Source organism: Epinephelus fuscoguttatus, linkage group LG4 (genome assembly GCF_011397635.1).
Source record: "Epinephelus fuscoguttatus linkage group LG4, E.fuscoguttatus.final_Chr_v1".
Lineage (NCBI taxonomy): Eukaryota > Metazoa > Chordata > Actinopteri > Perciformes > Serranidae > Epinephelus > Epinephelus fuscoguttatus.
Window position 1 is genome coordinate 20,597,310 of NC_064755.1, and position 26,867 is coordinate 20,624,176.

The 26,867-nt window shown below is 40.0% G+C and overlaps 1 protein-coding gene across 1 annotated transcript; it reads right to left on the reverse strand.

The window, feature by feature from the left end:
• Nucleotides 1-2,108: 2,108 nt before the first annotated feature.
• On the reverse strand, nucleotides 2,109-25,985 carry nudt4a (nudix (nucleoside diphosphate linked moiety X)-type motif 4a). Its single transcript, XM_049575201.1, has 5 exons — nucleotides 25,471-25,985; nucleotides 13,394-13,504; nucleotides 9,273-9,317; nucleotides 8,898-8,985; nucleotides 2,109-3,991 (listed from the first exon to the last, which is right to left on the reverse strand). The coding sequence occupies exons 1-5, from the start codon at nucleotides 25,567-25,569 to the stop codon at nucleotides 3,765-3,767; spliced, it is 570 nt and encodes a 189-aa protein (XP_049431158.1). The 5' UTR covers nucleotides 25,570-25,985; the 3' UTR covers nucleotides 2,109-3,764.
• Between the last annotated feature and the right edge of the window lie 882 nt (nucleotides 25,986-26,867).

Sequence of the window (26,867 nt, forward strand, 5' to 3'; positions counted from 1 at the left end):
AAGACACAATGAAGTGGCCTCTTACTGATACTTTCTAAGTATTGTGCAATTCATAATTCATGCGTGTGAACTAACACTTCACAGCATGAAATCCCATTTGAGATAAGAAGGACGAGGCCAGGAGTGAGAGCGAAAGAGAGATTTTCAATTGCTCTTCAGAAAACCAGCCTCACAGCTCATTAATCCTGAAAAGTTTTCATGGCTGACTGTTCGTTTTCTTATCTATTAGGCTATTTCAGGGATTTGTGTTATGTACGAATAGTGACTCTGTTATAAACAAGGAAAAATTGTATGCCTCTAGGTGGAGGACGGCTCTTTGCAGGTGCATCATGATGGATTTATCATCCCCCTGTGTCAGTCTCATGTACAGTCAAGTAAGTCCTGCTGAGGCCAGTGTCCCCCTGACTAAACACCGACTGCCAGAACCTGATTATTTCTCACGAGTTGTAGTTCCACAGTGGGCAGACGACAGAGTTATATACAGTGTATTGATTGTACGTTTTTCTGCAGAATCACCTGATGATGTGTCACTTCCTCCTCCCAACACTAGATGGCAGACATGACTTACTTAGGAATGGACAGGTTTAGGGACTGTCCAAAAGTCTTTGGCTCCATATTCAGATACTATGTTCAGATGTAATGTTGCATCACCAGCTGATTGCTAAATTACATAATTGCATTTTACTTTTCAGTCAAACAGAAACAAGTTGAATGTATGTGTGTGCCTTTTTACCACACTGCCATGTAATTATAGTAACTTCATTCTTCATTATTTTAAATTGAAATGTAGTCACTGAAACATTCAAGGTCTTGCTAGTTGAATCAGATCATTGTGTTCACCTCAAAACTGTATTTATCAGGATCATTGTCTCAAATACCTGTGTTTCACCACGTCTCTGATGATGGAGCTTTTTAGAAAAACACTGAGGCCTTTTAAGTTGAGTAGTATCTGACGTTATTTCTGTTGATTAAACTAGTTTGCTTGCTTCCATGCCTGCTGCAGTACACTGCGTTTGTGTGCCTGTTTGTTTCATATCTGTCCACACATAGGCCAAAACAAAAACACACGTCATGCATCAGGATGGAAATCTCAAAGGAGAACATACTGGCTGTAGCTTTGTTGACAAAGAAGCATATATATATTATAATACGGTATATATTACATATTGTTCGTTTAAAGGAATACTTCCTCCACAAAATGACCATCTGTATATCACTTAGTCATGCCGTGTTACCTTGAATTTGTGAGGAATATACTGTTTTTCTTGCTTCCAAGGAAAAATGGCAAACATATTGATTTACTGATTGACTGGGGACCATGTTTAACAACAGTAAAACTATATGAAAACACCCGTTAACAAGCTCTCACACAACTAGTGCAGTATAATCCAAGTCTCATTTATCCAGTCGTGTGCTCAGTGCTTCTCAAACAAATGTATTATTGGAAAACCTGAACCTTAAAACTGAACTGACAGTGAAACTTCCTGCTCTTTTCGTGGCCAGACTCCAATACCACATTTATATTTGTCAAAAACGGTTTCCAGGTTTTTAGAATTACATTTTCCTCATTAAAAAGTTTATATTCAGAGCCTTCCATATGAATCACATTTTCAATCTCCTTCCACCACTGGTGGATCAGTGGGCTAAACTCAGGGTTCCACTGTTGTTGAATGAGCTGTTTTGCTCCCAGAGCACAGAGCGAGCTGGCCTGAACAATGTAATTATATATGACAGCTCACAGGTAACCCAAATACAGCGAGACAAGGGTCTGGTGTAATTGTTTTGCTGCAAGCCTTTGATATATAGTCAAATATATGAGACCAGAAGGAGTGGAGCCTGGGGCATAGCCACGGCTACAGCTGTATCCTGTTTTCTTGTTATGATACATAGCATGGAGCTCAGGTTTTTGTGAAGTGGAGTGTACGAGCAATCTTGAATTGAATAACTGCATGTCTAACATTTATTGAACTGTTGTGTCTAGATAAGAGTTGCTTTCAAAACCTCACAGTCCTCAGTGTAGTTATAAATGTTCACAGTATCCAGAACGTCACCACAGTGACTTCTCAACTGAAACTAAAAGAGTTAAAATTAAAAGAAACACAAAATGCTGAAGGGAAGTTGTTTATTCTTCTGCTTAAAATAATAACAGCACCATTTATTAATTGGAAATAATCAGTAAAGTATATTTAACCGACCACATGTGGACTATGAGTTGACGTCTCAGGTGATCAACAGTCTCTGTCAACTGAGTATCTGCTGATTATGCCTGATATTCAGACAGAATTATCAACTCCTTACACTCTGTTTGTTAGAGTGGGTGAATTTAAAGGACACAGGCGTGTTTTTTCAAGTTTAAAGGCAAGTTTAAAAGCTGATATTTATGTGACTGCATCAATATGCTGTAATTTATTCAAGTTAAAGTCATACTATGCAGGATTTTCCTGTGTATTTTTCTGCAGATACTCTGCCATCTGCCTGTACTTTCTTATTTCATGTGTTTGGGACGTTTATGAACGTGTTCCCCTACAGCGCTCACGGTTTTATAAAAAAGGTAAACACCAGGAGACACAGCACGGAAAAAATGCATCGAATCTAGAGATCATATTTACAACAGTAACCGACAATCCTGCATAGCATACCTTTAAAGGTCCTGTGTGTAGAATTTAAGGACATCTAGCGGTGAGGTTGCAGAACTAAAACTTCTCCTAGGTGTAAAGTGTGTAGGAGAACTACAGTGGCTGACACTAAAACATGATAGGCCCCATCTAGAGCCAGTGTTTGGTTTGTCCATTCTGGGCTACTGTAAAACAACATGGCGGACTCTGTGGAAGAGGACGCTCTCCATATGTAGATATAAACGTCTCATTCTAAGGCAACAAAAACACAACAATTCTCATTTTCAGTTGATTATGAACGAGCGAAAACATAGTTATGAATATAATACACCATTTCTGCCAACAGATGCTCCTAAATCCTACACACTGCACCTCTAACAGTCTGACATTAACTATATGTAAAAACAAAAGAATGTTTGAAGAAGATTAAGTCTCCATTTCAGCGTGGTGGCAGGTTTGCAGATATTCGCCTAATCTTTATTACAGTGTTACACTGTTACTAGTGATTAGAGATGATACTGTGTGTACATGTGAGGAGGTAATTACAGGAGGAGCAATGTTGTTCACACTTATATCATAGCATACTTTGCCCTCAGCTCTCTTAAGGCAAAATACCTCACAAGACTTGAGTAATAGTGACGCGACATTTAGTTTTACAACCTAAGAGGGTCGTAACAATTCATAAAACACTGAACTGTTATAAATGATTCATACACACGAACACTACTCCTCTTTAAAACATCTTCCAGAAGAGCATTATTTGGCACAAAGTCACTGTGAGGGTATAACTTCCTCTAAGAGGAAACACTTCCCAGGAGACCACCCAAACACTTGCGTGCACTGCAAGTCCAACATTCAAAGACTAAACAAGACGTTTACATTGCATAAGCAGCACACTGAAAAATCCATCTAAAGCTGAACACTTTAAAGGGACACATTTGCTCTATTAGCTGGTGATAGTTGTTAAAAAATGAACATATAAAATCTTAAATATAGTTGGAAAACATTTTGGCACTCTCAAAATGGGTTTCAAATCAACTTCAAGAAGTCCATACTGTACATAATAAGAAGCTGCGTTAGTAATAAAGTCTTTCCCACATGTCCATCCTGATGTCCTCTCAGAAGAACTGCTTGCTGCTGGTGACGGTCCTATCTGTTGGCTCGATCCAAGCCCTGTGTGGGGCAAACGACATAGTGAGGCGTGTTGTTGTCCGTCATTTGGGAGCTCGGGGTGTTGCCATTAGTCGGGCTACACACAGGACTGCAGGTGGGGTTACAGGTGTTTGTGAGCCTGTGTAGGTACTCTGCGTGGACAGGCTTGTGGCTCTGCAGCACCCTCATGGCTTCGTTAACTTTGAACCACTTCCTCTTCCTTCCTGTGGAAACATTCAAGAGAGGATGAGGACTGATCAACAGGTAGAGTTGTGTTGTTGTGCCCAGTGACACTTGGCCCGATTGATCAACAATTAGAGTAACCGCCTTGTGGTTTTATGCTTCTGCCAACCTGTCAAGTTGCAGTTTACATCCTTGTCTGTCCACACTCGTATAATATATGTAATGAAGACTTTAAAAGGATTTAAGAAAAGGTGCCTCACACACAATCAGTTTCAATGTAGACACTCAAGTTCAGTATCTGACCAAATGTCTCCCCTTCTGTTCCTGAGTTATGCTGTTTAATGATGTCCAGGAACGTGTTTTCAGAACATTATGATGTCATAGTGAGGTTGACCTTTGACCTTTTGGATATAAAATGTCATCACATTATCCTAGTAGACATTTGTGTGAACATTTTGTCATTATCAGTGTTTGAATTCCTGAGTTATGGCTAAAAACATGTTTTGTGAGGTCACAGTGACTTTGACCTTTTACCACCAAAATCTAATCAGTTTGTCCTCGGGTCCAACTTGCATCACTTTTTTTTTTTTTTTTTTTTTGCATAGCAAGACACCTCATCTATAGATTAGTGGTTTGTACAGTCAGCTCTCCCTGCTCTATGTTAGATCTAGATACAGTTTTCCACCTCCAACGAGAAGCAGTGCAAAGCCTTTTACTTACACTCGTTTCATCTAGAGATAGTCCCATACAGAGCTCTGTCTGAAAGGGATACCAGAGCGCAGAGCAAAAAAATTAATGGCTTAATTCTCGACTTCTCAGAGTGCACAGTTTTGAATGTGGAGAAAATTTTGAATATTCGCAGAAATCTTGTTTAAAATGCATGAGCTCTTCAAGTCTGGGGCGTTTATGAATTAATTCAAATGAATGAATTTATCATTGAAGTAGGTGCCACATGCACAGTTTAAAGAGGTAACTTCCCCAACAAAAGACACAAGTGAGGACTGAAGAGGGATGCCTACATTAGAGCGGATCCAGCAAGAATAACAATAAATGAGAAAAGTTAATCTACAGGAGAAGATGCTTGAGAGCCTTACTGCATTATATTTCATGATATGTTAATATGTTACCATGGTGCCTGAATTTTGCGTTTACGTAACTACAGACATTTCCACCATAAACTGGTGCATACTGCCTTCTGATTGGTTGCTGTGTGTGATCAATAATGAGACCTTATTAAAGTATGAATGAAACAGGCTATTATTTGCTTAAATCACTGAGGTCAACAGGTTTATATTTGGGACAGGCCTTTGCACAAAACTGATGCACAGCAAAGATGGAAAAATATCAAATTGTTTATTTGAAGCAGTATGAATATTACTTATATAAATCAGGTATGAATCATTCATTTAATCTAGCTGTGACAGACAAGGCCTCAGAGAGAGAGAGCATTATGACACCCTTTTTCCAACACTTAAAGATTATGTGAGTGGAGACCTGCCAGTAAATCTGAATGAATTACAGTCTCCTCTGGTGCTCATGGTTTCAGCAAAATTAACCAAACAATTGAATTGTCAAGAATCTAACTGAGCTAAAGATGTATAGCATTTCCACATTGACAGGAGTTTAAACATTCATATCTGTATAAGCTTAACAGCTACCTAACGTTAGCTTAAGTGGGTAGCCAACAATACGGTTTTATACATCCAAAGAACTTCTGTTAAAAACATGAGCTGCTTCGCAACCAAACCAGGTGTCTAATTGAGACAGGCCTTTATTTGTCAAAATGTGTAGCCACACCTGGTTAGTGAAAGGGACTGGGCTTCTAATTGAAGTTTTACGGTAAATATAATTTCTATTCACATGGCTTTTTTGCTCACTGGGAAACTAATTTTAATGATATTCCAACTGTCCAGTTTAATTAAATCTGTAATTTTCCAACATTAATATTCTGGGAAGACAATTAGCCTACATTTTTAAACTGATGGGGGGCAGTAAGGGACCTGGATAATGGGGAGGGGGGTGCTAGCCAAATAAAGGTTGAGAACCACAGTGCTAAACCCTTGTATAATGCCTCAGCATGGAGCTGCTCCACTTCCACGTTTTCAGTGTTTTCCTGTACTGAGCTCTTCTTGTTTGCCCTCGTGTATTTTGGGGTTTAACCAAACTATTTTTAATGAAACTGACGGATAACTGAGACGAAACTGCAACTGACATTCTGCTCTAAAGCTCTGTAGCAGTGTAAGTGTGAGTCTGACTGAGCAGTGAGTGAGGTTGCTCAACAGGCAAAATAACCTTAAATTGCTGAACCACAATATTATACAACAAACTCAAGAATAAACTGTTCAGCACATGTTGCTGCAGTAAAGTCAGAGTGAAGATGGACATTCCACCAAACGACGTGTCCAGTAAACCATCAGCTGGGAGTTATTTCTGCTTTACTTCAAACCCATCATCTCCTCCTATTCTACTCCACGCAGCATTTTGGTGAAGGAATTCAACGTGGCCTGTGATTATCAGTGGGCGGTGTGAGAGGGGAGGGGTTCGCCCACTTTATGTTGACACCCTGAAGTACGCCACCACTGGCCTTTCAGCCGAGAGGGAGAGTAAATTAGACCAGCTCAGCCCTCGCCCAGGGCAGGAGAGGACAAGTAAGGAGGGGGGGCTGTGGTGAGTGATGATAACTGGAAAACAACCGGGCACAGCAAACACTCCTCCCCCTCGTGAACAGGCTGAACTCTATTTCTGTGGGTGAAGGGAGTAAATTGTCACAACCACTTTTTTCCAGGCCAGTTAGGAATAGTTAACGTTTTGAGCTGCTGAGTCCAAAGAAAAGCATTAGATTTGAAAAAAGAAACACATTCAAAACTTGAAGGGCACTCAGAGACCTTTGCCGAAGCATATGCCCTTTCCATGAAATGTTAATGAAAGTAAAAAATAATTCATGTATCCGCCCCCTGATTTGGATCGGAGTTCTTTCTTGGCCCATCCACCAAGTTTCATGAAAATCAGGCAAGTAGCTTTGAGGCAAACTGAACCGAAAACATATTCCTCCTTGATGCAGGTAACACAGTGATCACATTACTGTACATAACCCACATTACAGGCAACATTAGAAATTTTACAGTGACCACGTGCACACTAATATTCCACTATCATTCATTCTGAAATTGATATGGGTCGTGTAAAGAGCATATTCTGTTTGAATATTCCAAATAAAGCCTTTTGCCAAATTGCCATTTTCCAATTCAAACGTGGGATGTGCCAATGTTATGGACATGTATACAGCTCATTTGAAACACGTGTCTCAGTCGGTTTATTTACTGCCGTCTGTGACACACAATCTCTTGCCTGTTGACGCTCAGCTTTGAGTTGCACACAAACCAGCTAGTCAACAGTTTGCAGGGCTGATGTAGAGATGCATGACCAAAAGAAAGAAGGTCAGAAGGAGAAACTCACCTACTTTTAAAAATTAAAAAAGACTTGGATATCAACAGGTTTTTGGATATGTGGAAATATCACAACTCTGACCTTTTTAATAAGGTGGTTGAAGGAATGAAAAAGGGAGGCTGTGTTTGTACGGTTGATGATAAATGGAAAAAATCCTATTCTGACACAAAGAAGAAAAAATATAATTCATGTTTATTTTACCAACATTACTATTTTCATTGCCTTACATTTTTAATTTATTCAGCTTGCACAAAACTATAAATGTGTGCACATATATTATATTTAACTAACTATTTAGTGGTTCAAAGACAGCACTGTATAACCAAGACCTGCATACAAATAATAAAACAATTACAATGTGCACTGTTCTTACATGGCAGAAAACCTGTGACACTTTGTCATATTTTAATGTGATAAATGACACGTTAGGGCACATTAATATAAACATGCATGGCTGCATGTAAGCAGGAATATTAGTGGAGTATTCATTTTCAGTAGCCAAGTGAACAACTCAGTAGGAATACTGTCATTTCGGGAATAAGGGCAAAAACGGAAATGTTTTTTGTATGTAAACGTAGTCAGTGATGGAAGATATGGGCTGCACCTTATGATTAATCTCATTATCAATTATGTTTAATCTATAAAATGTCAAAAAAATTACAAAATTCTGAAGCCTAGGGTGGCATCTTCAGATATGTAATTTTATCAAGCCTACTGTCTGAAATCTTCAAGTTCAGTTTACCATCAAATAAAACAAAGAAAAGCACAAAATCCTCAATGTTGAGAAGCAGAACCAGAAAATGTTTTATCTTGAGAAACGACTTAAACAATTAGTGGGTTATTAAAATAGTTGCAGATTAATGTTCGGTTAAGTGATTAATCACCTCAGCACTAATTATTTACCTCCAGTATGACAGCTCCTCATTGGTGTCGATTTCAGGGGGGACGCAGGGACACTTGCCTCTCATTTTTGGGACATGTGCATTTGTCTCCCACAAAAGACTTTTTTTTTGATGAAACTTAAGAATTTCTACCATAACTTAAGGTAGAAACAGCACACATTAGTGCACAAAAATTCACCAGAATGCAGCAAATGAAGTCTTTGACCCCCAGAGTATCAATAACGCTGTGGAGCACACATGCAGTTCATTTCAGAGGACAAATTGTTGCTAAATTTTCTTTCAGTCAGTATTTTAGGACTGTAAACACTGCAGATCGGGTGGTTTGACTTCATAGATAAGTATGTGTCCCAGTTTCTCAGTTTACAGTGATGACTGGAGGCCCCAGCAGTATGTCTCAACCGTCCACCATCTCTGCCGCCAACAGGACGGTATATCACTTCTGTGTGTCTTTAGGATTGTGCACAGAAATATTATGATCTGCGCAGTAATACGATTTACACATAAATGTAATGCCTACATGTGTTATGTATGCTGCATGATTTATTTAAAACAACCAGTAATAAACAGGAGAAAGTGAGACTTGAACATAAATGCATACCAATGTTGACAGAGTCCTCCCAGTCTTCCAGTGTCTCCGTCACTATGAGGGTGTAGACGTACGTCCTGTGCTTTCTGTCTTTATTTTGCTGCAAAGATTTGGATGAAGACATGAAGGATGAAGGATGATTTATATCACTGCAATAAACCATGTCAATGCAACGCAAGCAAAGCTTTCATTTACAACAGAAGACACAATGTCAACACAGTATTGTTCCTTTTTACATGAGCAAAAAAAAAACAAACTATGTAGGCATCTTAGCATGACAGCAGGGCTACCAGCTAAGTTGATACAGGACTTAAAAATGTTTTGTTGTTATGTATTTTTTGCCATGTGAGAATTTACTACAATTTCCCATGAGTTTGACAAGCTCACCTCAAAGATCCCGAGTAGTCTGCCAAGCTTTCCCTTCACGCCAGCCTGCACACACATGAAGAATACACATCAAGTGTCATTCAGCACATTTACATTTGAGTGACCACACAGTATCTTATATTACTGGTACTAAACACTACACGATAATCATTAAGTAGATTTTTTCACTCAAGTTCACAGGAACTGATATATTTCTACTAACAAAGCTGTCACGGTGTGATATTTTCATACAGCTGCAACACAGTGAGAACGCTCGACCTGGTGTTAGGAAGAGCTGGTTCTGTTCTGATATGTATGCTATTGCTAATTCAGCATCTTAGAGGTGAGCAGGCAGACCATAACTTAGTCCAATGGACAGGATGATGAGACGAGGGGGCTTAAAGGGAAACTTCAGTAATTTTTAACCTGGTTTTGTGTTAATGAGACTAACCATTTTTTTTAAACTGGTCTAGTATTGAGAGAGACCGCACCAGCCATATTGGTGAAAGAGACTGCAGCGTCATCATTCCTAGATCATTTTATGCCCATTCAGAGTATTTGTTTTTGCCACTGACAGGCTCAGATTGTTATTAGAAGTGTGTGACAGCATTAAGGAAAGGACCTGACAGAGAAATTAAATGTTTTTCTGTGCCTAGTCTGTTTATTTTTGTGACCAAGTCTCGCTCAGTGAGGACTCTTGTTGAGAGGTGAGAGTTGACTTGTTGCAGAAAAACAAAGGTGGAACATTAGTGAGAGCTGAAGAGAGGAGTGCCGGGAAGAGTTTGTTGTGCTGGGAGTCCAGAAAGCGCAGCTTAGTGATATCTAGATTTTCAGTGTCAGGGATAAATATTAAGCTGATGTGGACAACATGGAAAAGTCTGCAATATTTCAGAACGAGACCTCTGCTCAAGCAAGTATTAGCCTGTCAGTGGCAAAAACAAACACTTTTAATGGATGTATATTGTCCGTAGGGATTACATTACATTACATTATTTTTGCTGCAGCAGCTGGAGCGGTCTCTCTCAGAACTGGACCAATTTAAAAAAATGTTGTCTCTGTTAGTAGACTCAAAAACATAGGAAAATGGCTTCCAGGTTTAATGTTTCCCCGTAACATCAGTCAAGATCCATTTCTGCTTACACACAGTTTGTAATAATTTACTTTCAAAAGACCACAGCCACTGGATTTAGCCAACGTGGGGTTGGAAAACCCACGAGGAGTGTTTCAAAATCAGTGTGGTCACGAGATGACCAGTGGAGTAGAAAATAAGCAAAATCAGCTTTACAAAACTATGTTTCATTTTCATACTGGACACTGAACTTATCACATACTGGTTTTAACCTCTTCAGGGTGCTGAAAAAATATTCCAAATCACTCTTTAGTTTAACTAGTCACAAACCTATAGACTACTACCTGAGATGACGGGTCACAAGCCACTAGACTGCTTTGATCCCCACCTTTTTTATTACAAGCAACAAAAAAAGAGATTAGGAACCACCATTTTAGAGTGTGTCACTGAAGATAGGCAGCTTGTGGAGCATGCTGCCAGTCAGCAGATACTGGTAGCATGTAACATAGACTTTCTGTTAAAAAAATAAATAAATAAATCTCCCTGTTGCAGGGTGGGAGACACACAAAGGCACCCCAGGAGCTCATGGCTTTGTTCAGCCCTTGCTGTGTGGCATGTTTCAGACTTTACATCTCATTTTAGAACAGCCAAGACCACTGAGGACATCTCAAACACCACAACAGACAGAGACAATTGCTGTCTGTGTCCCAACTCCATACTACTTACTGACTGTACACTATATTATACTTGACTTTATAGTATATCATTTTTGCATTATAAATGTACAAAACATCCACATACTTCAAAATCAACAAATAAAAAGCAAAATGTCTTTCTCCAGATTTTTTTTATGTTTGTGGTATGTTTTCAAAGATCTTTCTGAAGCATTTAAAACCACAATTTGCAATTTATTTTAATTTTGTGCAGCTGTAAGCAGCTCCCCAATTTCCTTTGTACATAACTGTGTGGTAAAATCAATATCACGCTACAAGAATAAAGCAGTTTTGAGTATGCATGCTGTTAACTCTTTAGCAGGCTGTCATTTGGTCACTTTTAAACATATAAGACACTCAAAAACTGCTTAATTAAAACTAGTATGTAGTGTAGAATTGATACACAGCTATCGTCTATGGTAAGGTGTGAGAAACCACAAAAGATTCTTCACATTTACATATTTTCCAGCACTTCTGTCGAAACAATATTTTGATCATTGCAGTGATCATACAGCAATCAAATCTGAAAATGGCCTGACAGGACAGACAAATCTCACATCTGCACAAATTAAAACTATCACATCAACACTGAACTTGACAGCGGGGTATTAACCATGACGTTTTGAATTGTTAGCTTGCTCCAGCAGTTGGTTTGCAGCTCATCTATATTCAGGTACATGTCTGATCTTGGAGGCACAGGATGTGGGTAACTGGAAACCCTTCCCAAATGTCACCGCCATACTTCAAAACTGTCAGCACACTACTATCCAAGGCAGAGGCTCACAGCATACTCCACTCCAAACACTCTGGCCAACTACCAGCAACCCCCATTTACTAAACCACAGAACAATCGACTGGCAATTTATGTCTCATTTCCAAATATCTCCATCCCCCATCTGCATCTGGCTCATAAAACAGTGGGAGCATCTCATACTGTGACCAGTGTTGACACGAACCTTCCAGAGTTGTTGCTATACTCACTTTATAATTATGATAATAATTTGTATCCCTGCCTCTAGCCTATCAAAATTAATTGAATATAAGCATAAACTGTTTTTAAACTATGCAACACTGACCTGTCAATAATGCCTTTTTTTGCTAGTATTGTGAATGTAACATTACAGTGGTTTTGCAGACACTAATTGCATTACCAACCACAGTGACTTCTCAGCCTGCTTTATGTTTTTTGTCAATGTTATCATCACGCGATGCAGGCCTGCATCTGAGTTTTAATAACTTTTCTTATGATGCATTCACATGCTTGTGGGAAGTTCCAGCATCTAAGTCTTGGGAAGTCAGCTTCCACATGAGAGACCCTTTACTGGAACAGTGTGTAAGATCAAGTGGAATTGAGCAGTGAGGATTGCAGACTGCAACCAGCTGAAACCTCTCCTGTGTGTCAAGTTTGGACCCTGGTTTAGGATTACTTCAGAGGTCATCATTAAGAGGTTTTACCAGAAGCTGAATTATCCGCAGAGGTCTCTTAATCTCCAAAACAAATGCACCAAGTGATTTAAACTGGTAAAAACACTGGATAAAGCTGTTTCACGTTACAAATCAGTGTTTCTCTGACACTGTATGGCTCATTGTGGAGGGGCTGCTAACTACAGTGGCTGACATGAAAACACAAATGTCCCTATCTAGAGCCAGTGTCTGGTTTGTCCCTTCTGAGCTGCTGTAGAAACATGTCAGTGCAAAGGCGATATCTGTGGAAGAGGACCCAGATATAAACGGCTCATTCTATAGTAACAAAAACACAACAATTTTTATTTTCAGGTGATTATACGCTTAAGAAAACACACTTATTTCTGCCAATTTATCCCCCTAAATCCTGCACGCTGGACCTTTAAACACATGGCATGACCTAGTTAACAATATCCATTGCACAATATCCTTGTTTGTTTACTGTTTATCTTTTACTTTCATTTTATGACAACTTGTGAAAGCAATGCTGTTGATCAGCCGACTCATTATTCACATGCTGGAAATCCCCACAACGGGTTGAGCTCATCAACAAAGAAGTGTCACCTGACTTATCATGCAGCATTATTATTACCCCCTAATAAATAAATAAAGCTGATAAACTAGCAATCAAGTTGAAAGTAAAGTCCATTTTCACAGTAGTACAAACTGAAAACAGTGGCTCCCTGGGAGATAGAGAATCACCGTGATACATACAGTATGCTTTGGAAAATGGTCAGCAGTTGTGTCATGTGTATGCGATCTGTAGTTAAACATGCAAAAAAACCCTACATTTGATGGTTGCACTGGCTACTTTGAAGTAGAGCAAACCACAAAATGCAGAAGAACAGTTGCATGATATTCATGCCTATTTTCTTGCCTTTAGTGGATGAGCTCACCTCCTCATACACCTCCCTGACGGCGGCCCCACACGGCTCCTCCTCAGGCTCCATTCCTCCTCCTGGCACGATCCATTGGTCTGGATGACGACTGCTGCTCACCAGTAGCACCTGCCAAGGAGAAAGGCCTTCGTCAGGTCTCTGCTGCTGAGTCTGGAGTGCCAAAAACACGCCAACGGCATGCCCAAGTTTAGAGTCCGACACCACTTTAGGTGTCTGGTGGCGGCTGAGTTTGGTTGCTAGTCACTCGGCAGGATGTGTGTTCAACATCTCGCGTGTCATGCCCTTCATTCACTTCATTTACTTAATGCAATTTGAGTGCGGTGTGAATTGGGTTGCTGAGCATGTCACGCTCTTTGCCACATAATTAAAATAAGTGAATGAGAGTAATCTGATGTTCCCGCATTAAAAGCACAAACTGCTTTTCTCTTACTGTGGCTGTTGGAGCAACATGATGTTTGATATCACTTTCCCAACACTAAAACCTAACTCCCTTTTCCTGCCTGAGACTTTCACAGTCTGAGAGGGGAGCACAGGCAGATAGAATAAAACCAACATCTATGAGAAATTCATAATATTTTAGGTGGACTATGTAAAATAATACAAAATAGTTGAAAGTACAGTTTGCAGGATTTTGGGGAATATATTGGCAGAAAGGCAATAGTAATCACAACAATGTTTTCATTAGTTTTTATCATGTGAAACTAAGAATTGTTGTGTTTTCATTTCCTTAAAATGAGCCATTTATATCTACATATAGAGTCCACCGTGTAGTTCTACAATACCCAGAACAGACAAACCAAACACTGGCTCTACAAAGTGCCATTCATGTTTCCGTGCTAGCCACCATAATTCTCCTACATGCTTGGCACATGGCAAAGTTTTAGTTGGCTGCAATCTGCAACCTCACCCATATGCCACTAAATCCTACACAGTAGACCAGGGATTGACGATCTTTTTGATATTAAGTGCCACTTTTAAATTTACTTGTCAATCAGTGTGCCATATCAATAGAATGGCAACCCTTTGCTTGATAAAAGCTTTGGCGATGTCCTCACCCTTCGTTGTCTGAGGCATTGGTTTTAAGCAGCAGAGCTCCTCCTTTAGAGTCAAATCACAGTATCTTGCCATGACTGCCAAACATAGTGTATGCCATTCGTATCCACGCTCTCATAAAGTACAATTTCATAAGCTAATTCCAATGGTTTCCTTCAAACCAGCTGTCTGCTGCACTCTGTTTTCTGACATTTCTTTGATGTGTCATTCAACACCTCTAGCTGAGATGAGAATGTCTTTTATTCTTGAATTTACTATCTCTTTGTTTGATGAATCATCAAACAAAATCTCTAAACTACAGAGAAAAGCCTCCTTATTATGTTTGCCATAAGTGAATGTAGGGATGTCCTGATCCAACTTTTTCACTTCTGATCCGATACAGATATTACAGCCTTACAGTTTTGGCCGATACCGATCCAAGCGCGTATTATACATATTCACTTATTTTGTTGTCAGTCATATTAGAAAAGGTTTGATCAAGCAATATTACTCTAACAAGAACAACTACTTAATCAGGTTAGTTAGAATGATCCACAACAGTTGGTATGAGAAACTGACCTGTTTATTGTGAACAGGGTTAAATAAACAAACTTTAAACATGAACATTAACATTAAATAAAACATATAGCTGGTTTGCTTTGGCTGCTTTGGCCCCATAATAAATAGAAAATAAATCAACACAATAAATCTTTAAAATGTCTAACACTGAAATTAAAATAGCAGCAAGACTCCACACACTTGTGCTTTGGCCCTCTAATAAATAAAAAATAGATTAACACCACAAGACATTGTTGACATTTAACAAACAATGCAGCCTTTCCTTTTCAGTTATTTTTGTAGTGTCAGTGCCAGCCTGGTGCTGCTGTTTCCTGTGTGTCTGCCATAGACTGTATAAATGTCTGCGTGCTGGCCTGGTGAATTGATAGTAGTGCTGGAGCAGATCACTGGAATGGACTGCTTGAATTGCGGAGCGCTGGGCTGGCCGGAAAATCTGGATTGGACTACAAGAAAAACATTTCTGCATTACTGCATTTTTCCATGCAGTCCGATCCGATGCCAATGCACGTTTTTTGCTAATATCAGCGGCCAATACCAATCCGATAGTGAATGACTTTCCAAATTTCACAAATGCAAAAAGTAATGCGATGACTTGCTTCAGTAGCAAGATTTTTAGCAGTGGCAAAAACTTTGAGTGTGTTTTCTATTACTCATTCATTCATTCATTCATTCATTTTCCATAACCACTGTTCTGGGTTGCAGGCTGGAGCCTATCCCAGCTGACATTGGGCAAAAGGCGGGGTATACCCTGGACAGGCCAGACTATCACGGGGCTAACGCATACAGCTGACAACCATTCACACTCACATTCACACCTACGGCCAATTTGAGTCACCAATTAACCGGCATGTCTTTTGGACTGTGGGAGGGAGCCGAAGTACCCAGAGAAAACCCATGCTGACAGGGGGAGAACATGCAAACTCCGTGCAGAAGGGCTCCCCCACCCTAGGTTCTAACCAGGACCCCTCTTGCAGTGAGGTGACAATCCTAACCATTGCACCACCATGTCTTTTTCTATTGTACAGTCTTAAACTGATGTTCAGCACTTGTCATTTGGTAAACAATATTTTCATAACATAAAATATACACAGCTCAGACCCTCTGAAACACAATACCCCACTCTTCTGTCCACGAGGGCTGGAAGCCCCAGACTTTCACTTTAGCTTTCTTGGCTAGCGGGCCTGCCATCTTCTAATGAGCCTGCTCTGGCAGTGCTATTGTTTTTCCACTGGCATTCTAGGAAGAAGGTGATGGGTACTTGCCAATCAGAGGCAGAACAGGGCGGGTCTTCACAGAATGTGCGTGGCTATGACAGAGGTAATTTGGCACGCAGATGAAAAGGCACTTCAACATTTTCAAAAAAATTCTCTTGCCTACTCATTGCTAATGTGGCACTGATTAAGCAAATGCGTACCAATGGAACATGTGCCTGAGGATACTGACCCCTGCACTCAACCTTTAAATAGTACCATAAGCAAAAACCTCAACACTGAAAACAGATAAAGATAAAATAAAAACCTCTCAGTGACTCATTTCAGCCATCAATGGCTTAACAAACAACAAACAAATGATTAGTATTTAAAATCAGACAACAATAAAACATTATAAGCTCCAGGAGCTATAAAACATGACAAAAAAGATGATAAATCACCATTCTAATCTCACATAATCAAACTAAAGCCACACACTATGTTTAACTGACCTCAAACGCATGCAGTTTGATCTTTTTAAAGCACAGTGCCCCGCTAGAGATGCAGTCACTTGACCTTAAACCCTATCTGGCATCACTGACCCACATTAAGTTCACGTGTGAATACTTCCTGAATCCTTTTGGACATGTGACGTGTAAGTAATAGCTCTCTTGACAGCGGAGAGTGATTAAAAACTAGTGCCAAAAATAAGGCGACACACTGCATGTTATACACTATAGGCGCACACAACTGTTCCTGCAGAGGTTTCCCAACGTCTAGATGTGTCTGCGTTCTTCCTGTGACCTGATAGTGGAAGCATGGCAGATTTGTGAAGAGCACTAATGATAACATCTTCACTGCTGTCAAAGGTGGACTCTATTGCACTCAGAAATTACTGTGATGAGTGAAACTTCACGCTGTGTGACTTGGCTTGGTAGTTCAATCCTGTAAGCGGGTCAGGAGTAAGATAAAACCCACAAGAATTATCAGGACTCAGACAGAAATGCACTTAAACATTATTTTGACAGTCTCGCTGTTCACGGCTTATTCAGTCATCAACCTCATGAATAAGTACACTATTAAACTACGGCCTGAAACTCACAAAGAGCTCCTGTTTACCTGTTTACATGATTTGGATCACTGATATAATTGCTTTAATGTATGTGGAGGTTTCTGTGTTGCATGTACAGACTCTCTGGAGAGCACATGACTTATTCTTAACACAGGCAACTTTGTAAATACTTATGTATACTGGCTGCAGGGTTAGCTTCATCACTGGTTCTCTACCCTACTCTTTATTGAGCCTTTTTATATTAGGAAGTAGGGATGCACCGAAATGAAAATTTGTGGCCGAAGCCAAAGCCAAAGCCGAATAATATTAAACGCTTGGCCAAATACCGAGTACCGAATACCGAATATCGTTGTTTAGTTTATCATTAGTTTTTGCAGATGAACCCCCTCCAGATTAGTGTTGTCACGGTACCAAAATTGGATCCCACTGTGCGATACCAATGAAAATATCATGGTTCTGAGTAGTATCACAATACCACAGCGAAATGAGGCAGATGTGCCTTTTGTCATTTATAAAAAGATAAATCACTTTTCTATAATACATCAATGATATTTCAATGGAATAAATTACTTACTGACTTATTCATACTTCAAAAACAGCATCAATGAGTGATTAACATAGGGGGGATCAAAATAAAATAAATAAATAAAGTAAGAATCAACCAGCCACCCTCCTCCCCTGACAGTCCCTTCATAAGTAAAGAACAGTCCCTAAAGTGCAGTGAGGTTTGTGGACCGTTAACAGCTCGTTTCTCCTCTGACACATCACATACCTGTGTTCACCTGGCTCGGCTGTTCAGGTACTTCTGGGCAGTCATGACGCCAAGAAGAGGATATTATTGGAGCCGACTTCTCCGTCACCGGTAAGCTGATGGCCACCGTATTTGACAGGAATACATTAACGTTACTGTCTGTGTCTGTGACCCTAATTCAACCCACAATCGGTGAGATTTGCCTTTCGTTTCTGCTGCTGGTTGAAATCTGTAGGCTGCTCGCACAGCGTGCCGAATGATTTAAGCCTATTTTGCTCGCTCAAAACTATTTTTAGTCGCAAATGCAAGTGCGGTGACGGATGGATCACCACACTGCTGACATTTTACTCCGCCTGTCATGGCACGCTGTTTGATTGCGTTATCGGCCTTGCTTTTAACTTATTCCACCGAATACCGAATGTGTGTTTTTTTGCAATATTCGGCCGAATATATTCGGTTACCAAATATTCGGTGCATCCCTATTAGGAAGGTGTTAACTTAAAGCTACAGTAGGTAACTTTTATTTAAAAAAATAATAATAAAAAAAAACTTTATCACATTAGCTGAAACTGTCACTATATCCTGACAGTAGTACGAGACAAAAAAGGATCTGGTTCCCATGCCTTCTCCTGGTGCTCCTAATGGCATTTGCAAGAATCTACCACACCTGAACGAAACCAACCAATCAGAGACAGTGTCAGTCACTGCTTGTGTACATGCTGCACACACAGCAAAGACAAGTTCACAGAAGAAGACCGATAATGGTCGCTCTTTCCATCGTCAGTCCTCTTCTGTGAACTTGTCTTTGCCATGTACGCTCTTGTTGACAAAAGGAGAGATGGGCAGTTTTCTCAGCAATTATGTTTGCAAAGCTTCTGCTGAAGCCGCATGTTGAATAAAGTGAGCTTAACTGAGTGAGCGGGGATTAACAGCTGGATTGTAGACTTCTCCTGGCTCTGATTGGTTGTTTTGATTCAGGTGCAATCGATTCTTGCAAATGCCATTGGGAGCACTAGAAGGTGCCAGAGGAGCAGGATTTTTTTCACAGATTATCTGTCTCATGTACTACTGTCAGGATATAGTCACAGTTTAAGCAAATATGACAAAACATTATATTTATGAAGTTTCTATCCATTCACAATTTTCTCTCTATCCCACTTCCACCACTGTTCCTTCTCCCGGTTAGCCATCGTCGCTACATTCTCCTCCAGCCATTCATGTCGCTGCTGCCAGACTTTAAATCTGTTCTCCTCTCTGCTCCTGTCAGCTGTCATTTTAGACAGAATTGTCGCACCCTCCTCCACCCCATTCACCTCCAGTCACTTTATCCAGGCCAAGCCCAGGTCAAGCTCATCAAAAGCCCACTCCTCTTCACATCCAGATCCTCAGCGCCCTCTTCATCTCATCACCACCACCACCACCACCACCACCAGCATCTACACTCCACAGGGGGGATCCCTAATCTACTATGTCTTTACCACCCTCCTGCAATAGATGACGATGGGGTCTCATCGCCAAAGACTCTTCACATTTCTCATACTTATGTGCCCATATAAGTCAGAACGAGTCTTTCCTGATTGAAATAAAAGTTACCTATTGTAGCTTTAAGTGCATGTTTCACATTATGATTATTATATACAGGTATTTAATTATGGACAATTAGTTAGTTGTTTATTAAGAAATGCGAACTATAGATGCCAAAGGATGCAAAAGGACGATGCAACCCTGAAGGCGATCCTGCACCTTTCCACTTTGATTTCTTTAATCAGTTATGTTGCAGAACTTTAAATTATCAATTTCTCTCAGCTAAACTACAAAACAGTCCTAATTGATGTTTTCACACCCCTTGGAAGTTACCATGTTTTATTGTCTCGCAACATTGAGTCAAGTCAGATTTCAGTTGACGCCCTGTAATGTCAAAGTGAAATCAGATCTCTCCAAACATCATATAATGTCCAACAGGAGTGTTACACTGTATGTTACATCGATTCGGTGTAAAGTGTTTGCTGACTGATCATGAGGCGGTAAATTAATAGCTGCAGGGGATCAGAGCAAAGCTTCATTTAAATCTCTGCCCCATAAACTATCTGTGCAGGGCCCTGGGGGCTGTAGAAACACCGGTAGCCGTCTCATTGACACAAATGCACACAACACACACACATGCATGCGCAATTTCACACTAACGCTGAGTGAAACACGTAGGCACTTCCACGTACGCAGTTACTCACGCACACACACTCGCAGCCAAAAGGCTTTTCAAAAACCACTGGATCAGCAGTCGCCTTTTTGTATGAAAACAAAAGGGCTCAGCAGAGGAGGTTAATGACCCCAACAGACACCACACACCTCAGTGCGAGCTCAGAGCGGGGGACGAGCTTTGACTGTGCACGTAAACATCAGCTTAAACTGATCAACACCTGATGACAATTCAACTAAGATACTGTTGACAGATATTATACTCATATTAAATTGTTTGTTGTTTGTGAGTTGTTTATAATACTCTCGTCCTGCAGCTTTAGTATCATTTTCAATCTTTATTGCTGTTGTGTTACAGACAGGATACTTCAACACTGATTACGGATTTCCAACAGTGTGATGACATTAAAACACACTGTGCGACCACTACATATTGTCAACATTAATTATTATGAGTAATTAAGAATAATACATTAACTAAATGAGTTATTGCAGTTCTTGTTTTTCATTTATAAAAGGATTTTGTTTGATGTAAAGCATAAAACTAAAACCTATTAGAACATTTGCACAGACCGTATTCTTTTATTGATTGTTTTTATTATTGTTGTTTGTTAGCTGAGTTGTTTATTTATGTTGGATTTCTCATTAATACGTTTGTATTTAATACAATGAATATAAAAGATAATTAATAATAAAATAGTAATTTTGGGAAGGTTGGGGGATGCCAGGGAAAACTTGGCCAAGGGTGCGGAATGTGCTAGGTCATGCACTGCTATTTTGTTTGTGATTTTACCTACATCTCTGATATAATTTCATATCTCTTGTTAATATAAAATTAATAAAATTCTGCTTCCAACCATATTACACAGCTAAAATCCCAAATTTGATTATAATTTCATGTTTTATTGCTAGCTTGCCCATTGCTTATGCTGTAAAAGCTACTCATTAACCAGAGACATGTTCCTTATTTACACAACAATAACTAACCCTACATGATATGCCAGCTACAGCAACTAGGATTTTTTAAATTATTATTTTATTTAAAATGTCCTTGACCGGGAAAAGCGCCATTGAGATTAAAAATCTCCTTCACAAAGATGTCCTGGCCAAGGCAGGCAGCAGCACATACAACATGAAACAGTTACAGACAAAAACAGAATTCACCTCATACCAAGACATCAGGTAAACAAATCTTGGATCAGTTAGTCAGCTAGTTTTGAAATGATGCAAAGGCAGTTCGTGGATATCTGTGGATATAATAATGTGTTGGGACTGAATATTTCACTGGATTTAGATCATCTGGACCTTTGAGTGTGTGAGAAATGAAATTGGAGCTGTGTTAAGTGTGTCAGTCTGGATAATATGAATCTGTGTATGATAACACTTTATATGTGAGTTATAACCGTTTGGTTTTTGTCCGACAGAAGCGTTTATTGAGCCTGCTGTGGTGGCTGTGTCTTGAAATGTTCAGTACTAATGGCACTACAAGGAGCATAGCTTTCCAATTACACATCATATGAGTAAACCAGTAAATCAATAACATATACAGCAGCTGTTTCACGTGTCATTATTGTCAAAAATCACCTTAGAAGGGCCCGAAGGCAGGCCATTGCATTTGTGACAGTTTCACATTATAAATAAGGACATGCCAGTGATAAGGTCTGTGGATGGACAATACAGGCAAGTCAGCCTGAGCATATAGGAGGCAATGGTGAGTGAGGGCCTTGAGATTTGTGTTGACCCTCAATGCTTCATGGTATAGAGTATCTAAGGGGTGAAGACATTGAGAAGATGCATGCATATATAAAACATGACCACAGTCTAGTGTTGCATGGTATACCGGTACTAAAATAGTACCGTGGTACTAGAGTATTCCAAACGGTACTATACTGCATTTGGAAAATACCGGTACTTTGAAACTGATTCAATTCATTAATTTAGTTAATTTATTTTACTCAATTATGCACACAAACACCTTTCTTGTTCCTATTGGAGCACAGATTGCACAAGTGGTGTGTATGACAACACCTGTATCAACATTCGCAGCTGGCGCATAAAAAAGACAAGAGAAAGTCTGCCTCACAAAGGGAGACAACACGAGACAACACAAACTTGGTGGAACATTTGAGTTACCAAATCGTGACGTCCGTACCGAGGTACTGACCGAACCATGATTTTTTTTTTTGGTACCGTTACACCCCTACTATTTATTGTTTGTATCCAAAAGAACTTTTCCTTAGGAAAAGTACTAAAGGGTATCGAAAAGTATCGAAATTCACATTGGTACCGAAACAAAGATTTTGGTATCGTGACAACACTACCACAGTCAATCACAAGCATTAAAGTAGCAGCAGTGAGTCTTCTTTTTTGCATCAAAAGAAAAGCAAGACTTGTGATGATAACACAAAGATTTAAAACACAGCATGCAACGATGTTGTGTTCCCTCAAATTAAAAAGGTTAAAATGGACAAAATACATTATTTTTCTGAGAACAAACAACTTTAACTCATCCTGTCTGGTATGTTTCTGCAGACCCGCTCCTGTACTGCTGGACCCCAGCTGACATGTAGAGGAAGTGACTGTAAACCAGGCATGCAGCCTGGATAGTTTACCACATGAAGTGTGACACATGCAATCAAAGCCCAGCACAGTGAAAATGAGGGATGAGATCAGCATGGCATGTGATGTGAGACCATTTCATCATCCTCCAGTGCAATCAACAGTAATCAAAGTGACTTTTAGCGTATGTCAGCACAAGAGAAGAGAGACTGCGATGAAAAGCAACAGGGAGAGAGATAGATGAGGAGGAGGAGGAGGAGGAGGAGGAGGAGGAGGAGGAGGAAAGCAAATCTGTCATGGAACAGCAAGTGCCTGCACCTTGTTTCTATAAATTGCAGCTGATAGGTCACTCAGTGTTTCGCACACAGTGTAACACTCAACCCCCAACAGCCCCCTTACGACCCCACTCCCCCTATCAAATGTGGTCCTGAGATGGGCTGCCGTCACTAGGCAGACACGCTGTGATCTAGGACAACCCCTGCCCCCAGTGTATAACTTCCTCCATACTGACTCTGTCTTAATTACAGTAGGCTACTACACCAACTGTAAAAACCTTTGGTAGCATCAAATGAAAGTAAGATATGTTCTGGAAAATGCTTGCGCTTTTTTCATAGATACTGGTTCAGCACGCTTAAGAGCTTATGTTAGCTGCAGGGTGAATCTAATGGGAGTCATATTCAAAACTTTGTCATGTCAGTGTGCATATAGGCCTTCTTGAAATTATCTGCATTGGCACCAATTTCAGGGGGGATGCAGGAGATATATCCTCCTAAATATTTAGAAAACCATAACTCAATAAAAATAAGTCTTTGACACCCCCCCCCCCCCCCCCCAAAACAACCCTCCCACTTCATAAACACATGCCCTTGGCAGGCTGCATTTCATCTTAGTATCTGAGGTAACATTTGAGGGGTTGCATGTTGCCTCAGCAAAGGATTAGTGATCACAAAGACCTATGTTGATAAGGAAAGTCCCCTGTACAATAACTTCAGCTAATGCCAGTGTATGTAAGAGAACGCAAATGGAGATGCAGCATTTTATAATGACAGATGGTATTTAAAGGCTCAGGTGCGTGACATACCGAGGTGGTACTCATGTTTGATTGCATGCAATATTAGACCTATGAAATGCATCTGCGGTTAAAGCACTATGTGACCAATTCAAATCTTGAAGGGTGGGCAAGTGATTTGGGGGTTTGCTAGTCTGGAAGAGTCGTGGACAAAAGCCCGATTACTGGTACAGTCTTCCTCAGTTTGTGCTACACATGGACTTTTAGAATTTAAAATATTGCACAGACTTCACTTAACAAAAAAAAAAAGCTCTGTAAAATGTATCCAAATATTAGTCCAATCACCAGCCTCACTAGCCCAAATGTTCTGGCACTGCCTGACAGTCACAACATACTGGCAAGATATTTTTCAGTTGCTAGAGTAGAGTTGTGGATCCTGATCCACTGACTGCACTCTTTGGTATTAAAGGTTCTGATCTTATGTTAAACAGCTCCCAAAGTATGATATTTTTTGTAACCCTACAAGCATGTTGACTGATATAAGAAGCAAACACAGGCTCCTGCCCATTCTGCCCTTGTATAGGATTGGATGCACCACCTGCATTTGGGAAAGATTGAACTCTCCCTAAGAGGGTGTGCAAACAAATTCTGTCAGATCTAGCAATCCTTTATAGACCACTTTGGGAAAGATGCACCAACTTCTTCCCCTAACTAGCCCAGATCCCCCGTTTTTTAATTTAATTTTTTTCTATCCATTCATCCATTTTCATAACCGCTTATCCTCTTGAGGGTCGCGGGGGGCTGGAGCCTACCCCAGCTGACATTGGGCGAGAGGCAGGGTACATCCTGGACAGGTCCCCAGACTATCTGCAACCTAACCTAACCTGCATGTCTTTGGACAGTGGGAGGAAGCCGGAGTACCCGGAGAAAACCAGAAGGGCCCCCTCCTGGAACCCTCTTGCTGATACAATACAAAAACCCACAATTGAGACAAACCTAATGGTAGCCACAAAGTAAGGACAAACATAAATACATGAAAATAAAAACAAACAAGAATCAGCAATAGTTGTAATCACAACCAGCACAAGTTTACAAAATGTAGTCCTTGATATGCTTATTCTGTTATATTTGATACCCCCATTCATCTAATGACTCTTGACCTTCTTTCAAGTATATTACTGTTATATTGTTTTAAATAGAACAATTAATTTTATGTGTAAATATTATATTTTGCTTTTTCTATACATGCATGACAATCACTCTATTTCTGATTGCTAACTTGTTGAATATTTTCAAATTTTTTTGTATCAGAAATTCTATTTTCAATCTTATATTACTGCCACTGTTTTACTTTGAAAACCCCAATAAATAAAATCTTAAAAGGGTGCAGGTCTGTCAGTGACAATATCTCAGCCAGCACCGTTTGTTCAGCCAGGACACAATGAGGATGCCTTGTCTGTGTGAATTATGAGTTATGTGGATTTCCTCCTGGACAGGAAATGAAAAGGATGGTCTCCTGCTGAGGGCTGGTTACTGTGAGTGCCAGCTTGTTGTTTAATAGGTCAGATATTTTGAGTTTCAGCCAAGTTATGTTCACCTCTGCTAATCACCTCAAATACAGACACTGTATTAAAGTGAAACTCAGTCATGTGTGTGACATGTCTGTGATAGTTCAGCTCATCTTACCTCGTCCTCTGTCTCGTTTTTAAAACACAAACACGCCGCTCTTCGCTTGAACCCTTCACCGTCGTACGTCCTGGTCTGGTTGGGCTTGAACTTCATCATTTATGTCTGCAGTCGTCGAGTGTGCGGGAAAATGTTAGGTTGGAAAAAAGGCGAAATTCTGTGTTGAAGCAAACGCTGAAGATAAAGCGGTGTGTCTAAAGAAATACTGCCAACTTTACTCTTCTTCACGCGGTCCCAGTCTTAACGTGTGTACCGGGTTCATTCATTCCCGGGCAGCGTCAGACAGCTTGTGGTCGTATATTGCAGCTACCATGGTGGTTTAGTGCCGCTGTCAACATGCATGATTCAACAAACTCGCTCCCAGCTGTGGCCACTGAGCTGCTACCAGCTGACCTGAGAGCTGCGCAACAAGCTGTCCGTCCACTCCCACGTTACACCGAGTTTCATCATTAACGAGACGATTAATAAAACAAACACGGTCAAGAGTCTTCAAACAGCTGCCTGCTCCACGCGGGGCTGCGTCGTAATCATTGAAAACGGCGCGTGCGTGCGTAATGGCTTTCTCGGAACTGCAAATGCTGCTTTCAAGTGCCGCTGCTCTGGTGTTAGTTTGGAGATAATTTGAGCGCCTTTTCCTTTGAGATACAGACAAAGCAGCTCATTTTGAAACAGCAGTCGATGAGGGGGTTTTAAATCAGTTTTCCAGCAACCACAGGCTTCAAATGTCCTCCATCTTATATTTCCAAGATTCAAAATTCAAGAAGTGGGTTGTCATATGTACAGTAAAAATACAAACTCAAAAAAATGATTAAAAATAGTAATAAAATTTGAATGAAAGCCATATTTAAAGACAAAAAGATGATAAAGCAGAAACAAAGGACTAAGTTTAAAATCTGAGTTTAATAATCAATAAACCTCTTTAAAATTCCTTCTTTTATCTCCCGTTTCATACATAGAAAGTAAATTATTTTAAAGGGGGGATTTTAGGGTGTCTGCCATGTCCACTTCTAGATAAAGGCCTATGGAAACAAAAGCAAACACACCCCAAACAAATACATAAATAGGCAAAAATACATTTATCTTCATTTTTAGTGAGGAAATACATGCTGCCTAAACTGCTTTAACTCATGTATTTGGTTACTAAACTACAATTAATTAAAAAAAAAAGTTGGATTGGATGGATGACTAAGCTTCCCACAGTAAGTGAAGGAAGCATGAGGTCATTACCTGCAGTTTTAAGGTCAAATAAACACAACAACGTTGAGTTCACTGCAGCAGCCTGGTGTCAACACTTCTACTGTAAGTTTCAGTATGAAAGCACCTTGTAGTGAAGTATGTAATGTACTGCTGAGTGTAAATGTCACAAAGCTCAAGGCCTCCCTCTGCTGGATGAGGAC

Coding starts and splice junctions, on each gene's coding strand:
- nudt4a (XM_049575201.1), bottom strand. CDS start 25,569: ATGATGAAGTTCAAGCCCAACCAGACCAGGACGTACGACGGTGAAGGG. Junction 8,986..9,272: donor GACTACTCGGGATCTTTGAG/GTGAGCTTGTCA, acceptor AAATCTTTGCAG/CAAAATAAAGACAGAAAGCA. Junction 3,992..8,897: donor GGAGGACTCTGTCAACATTG/GTATGCATTTAT, acceptor ATGTTTCCACAG/GAAGGAAGAGGAAGTGGTTC.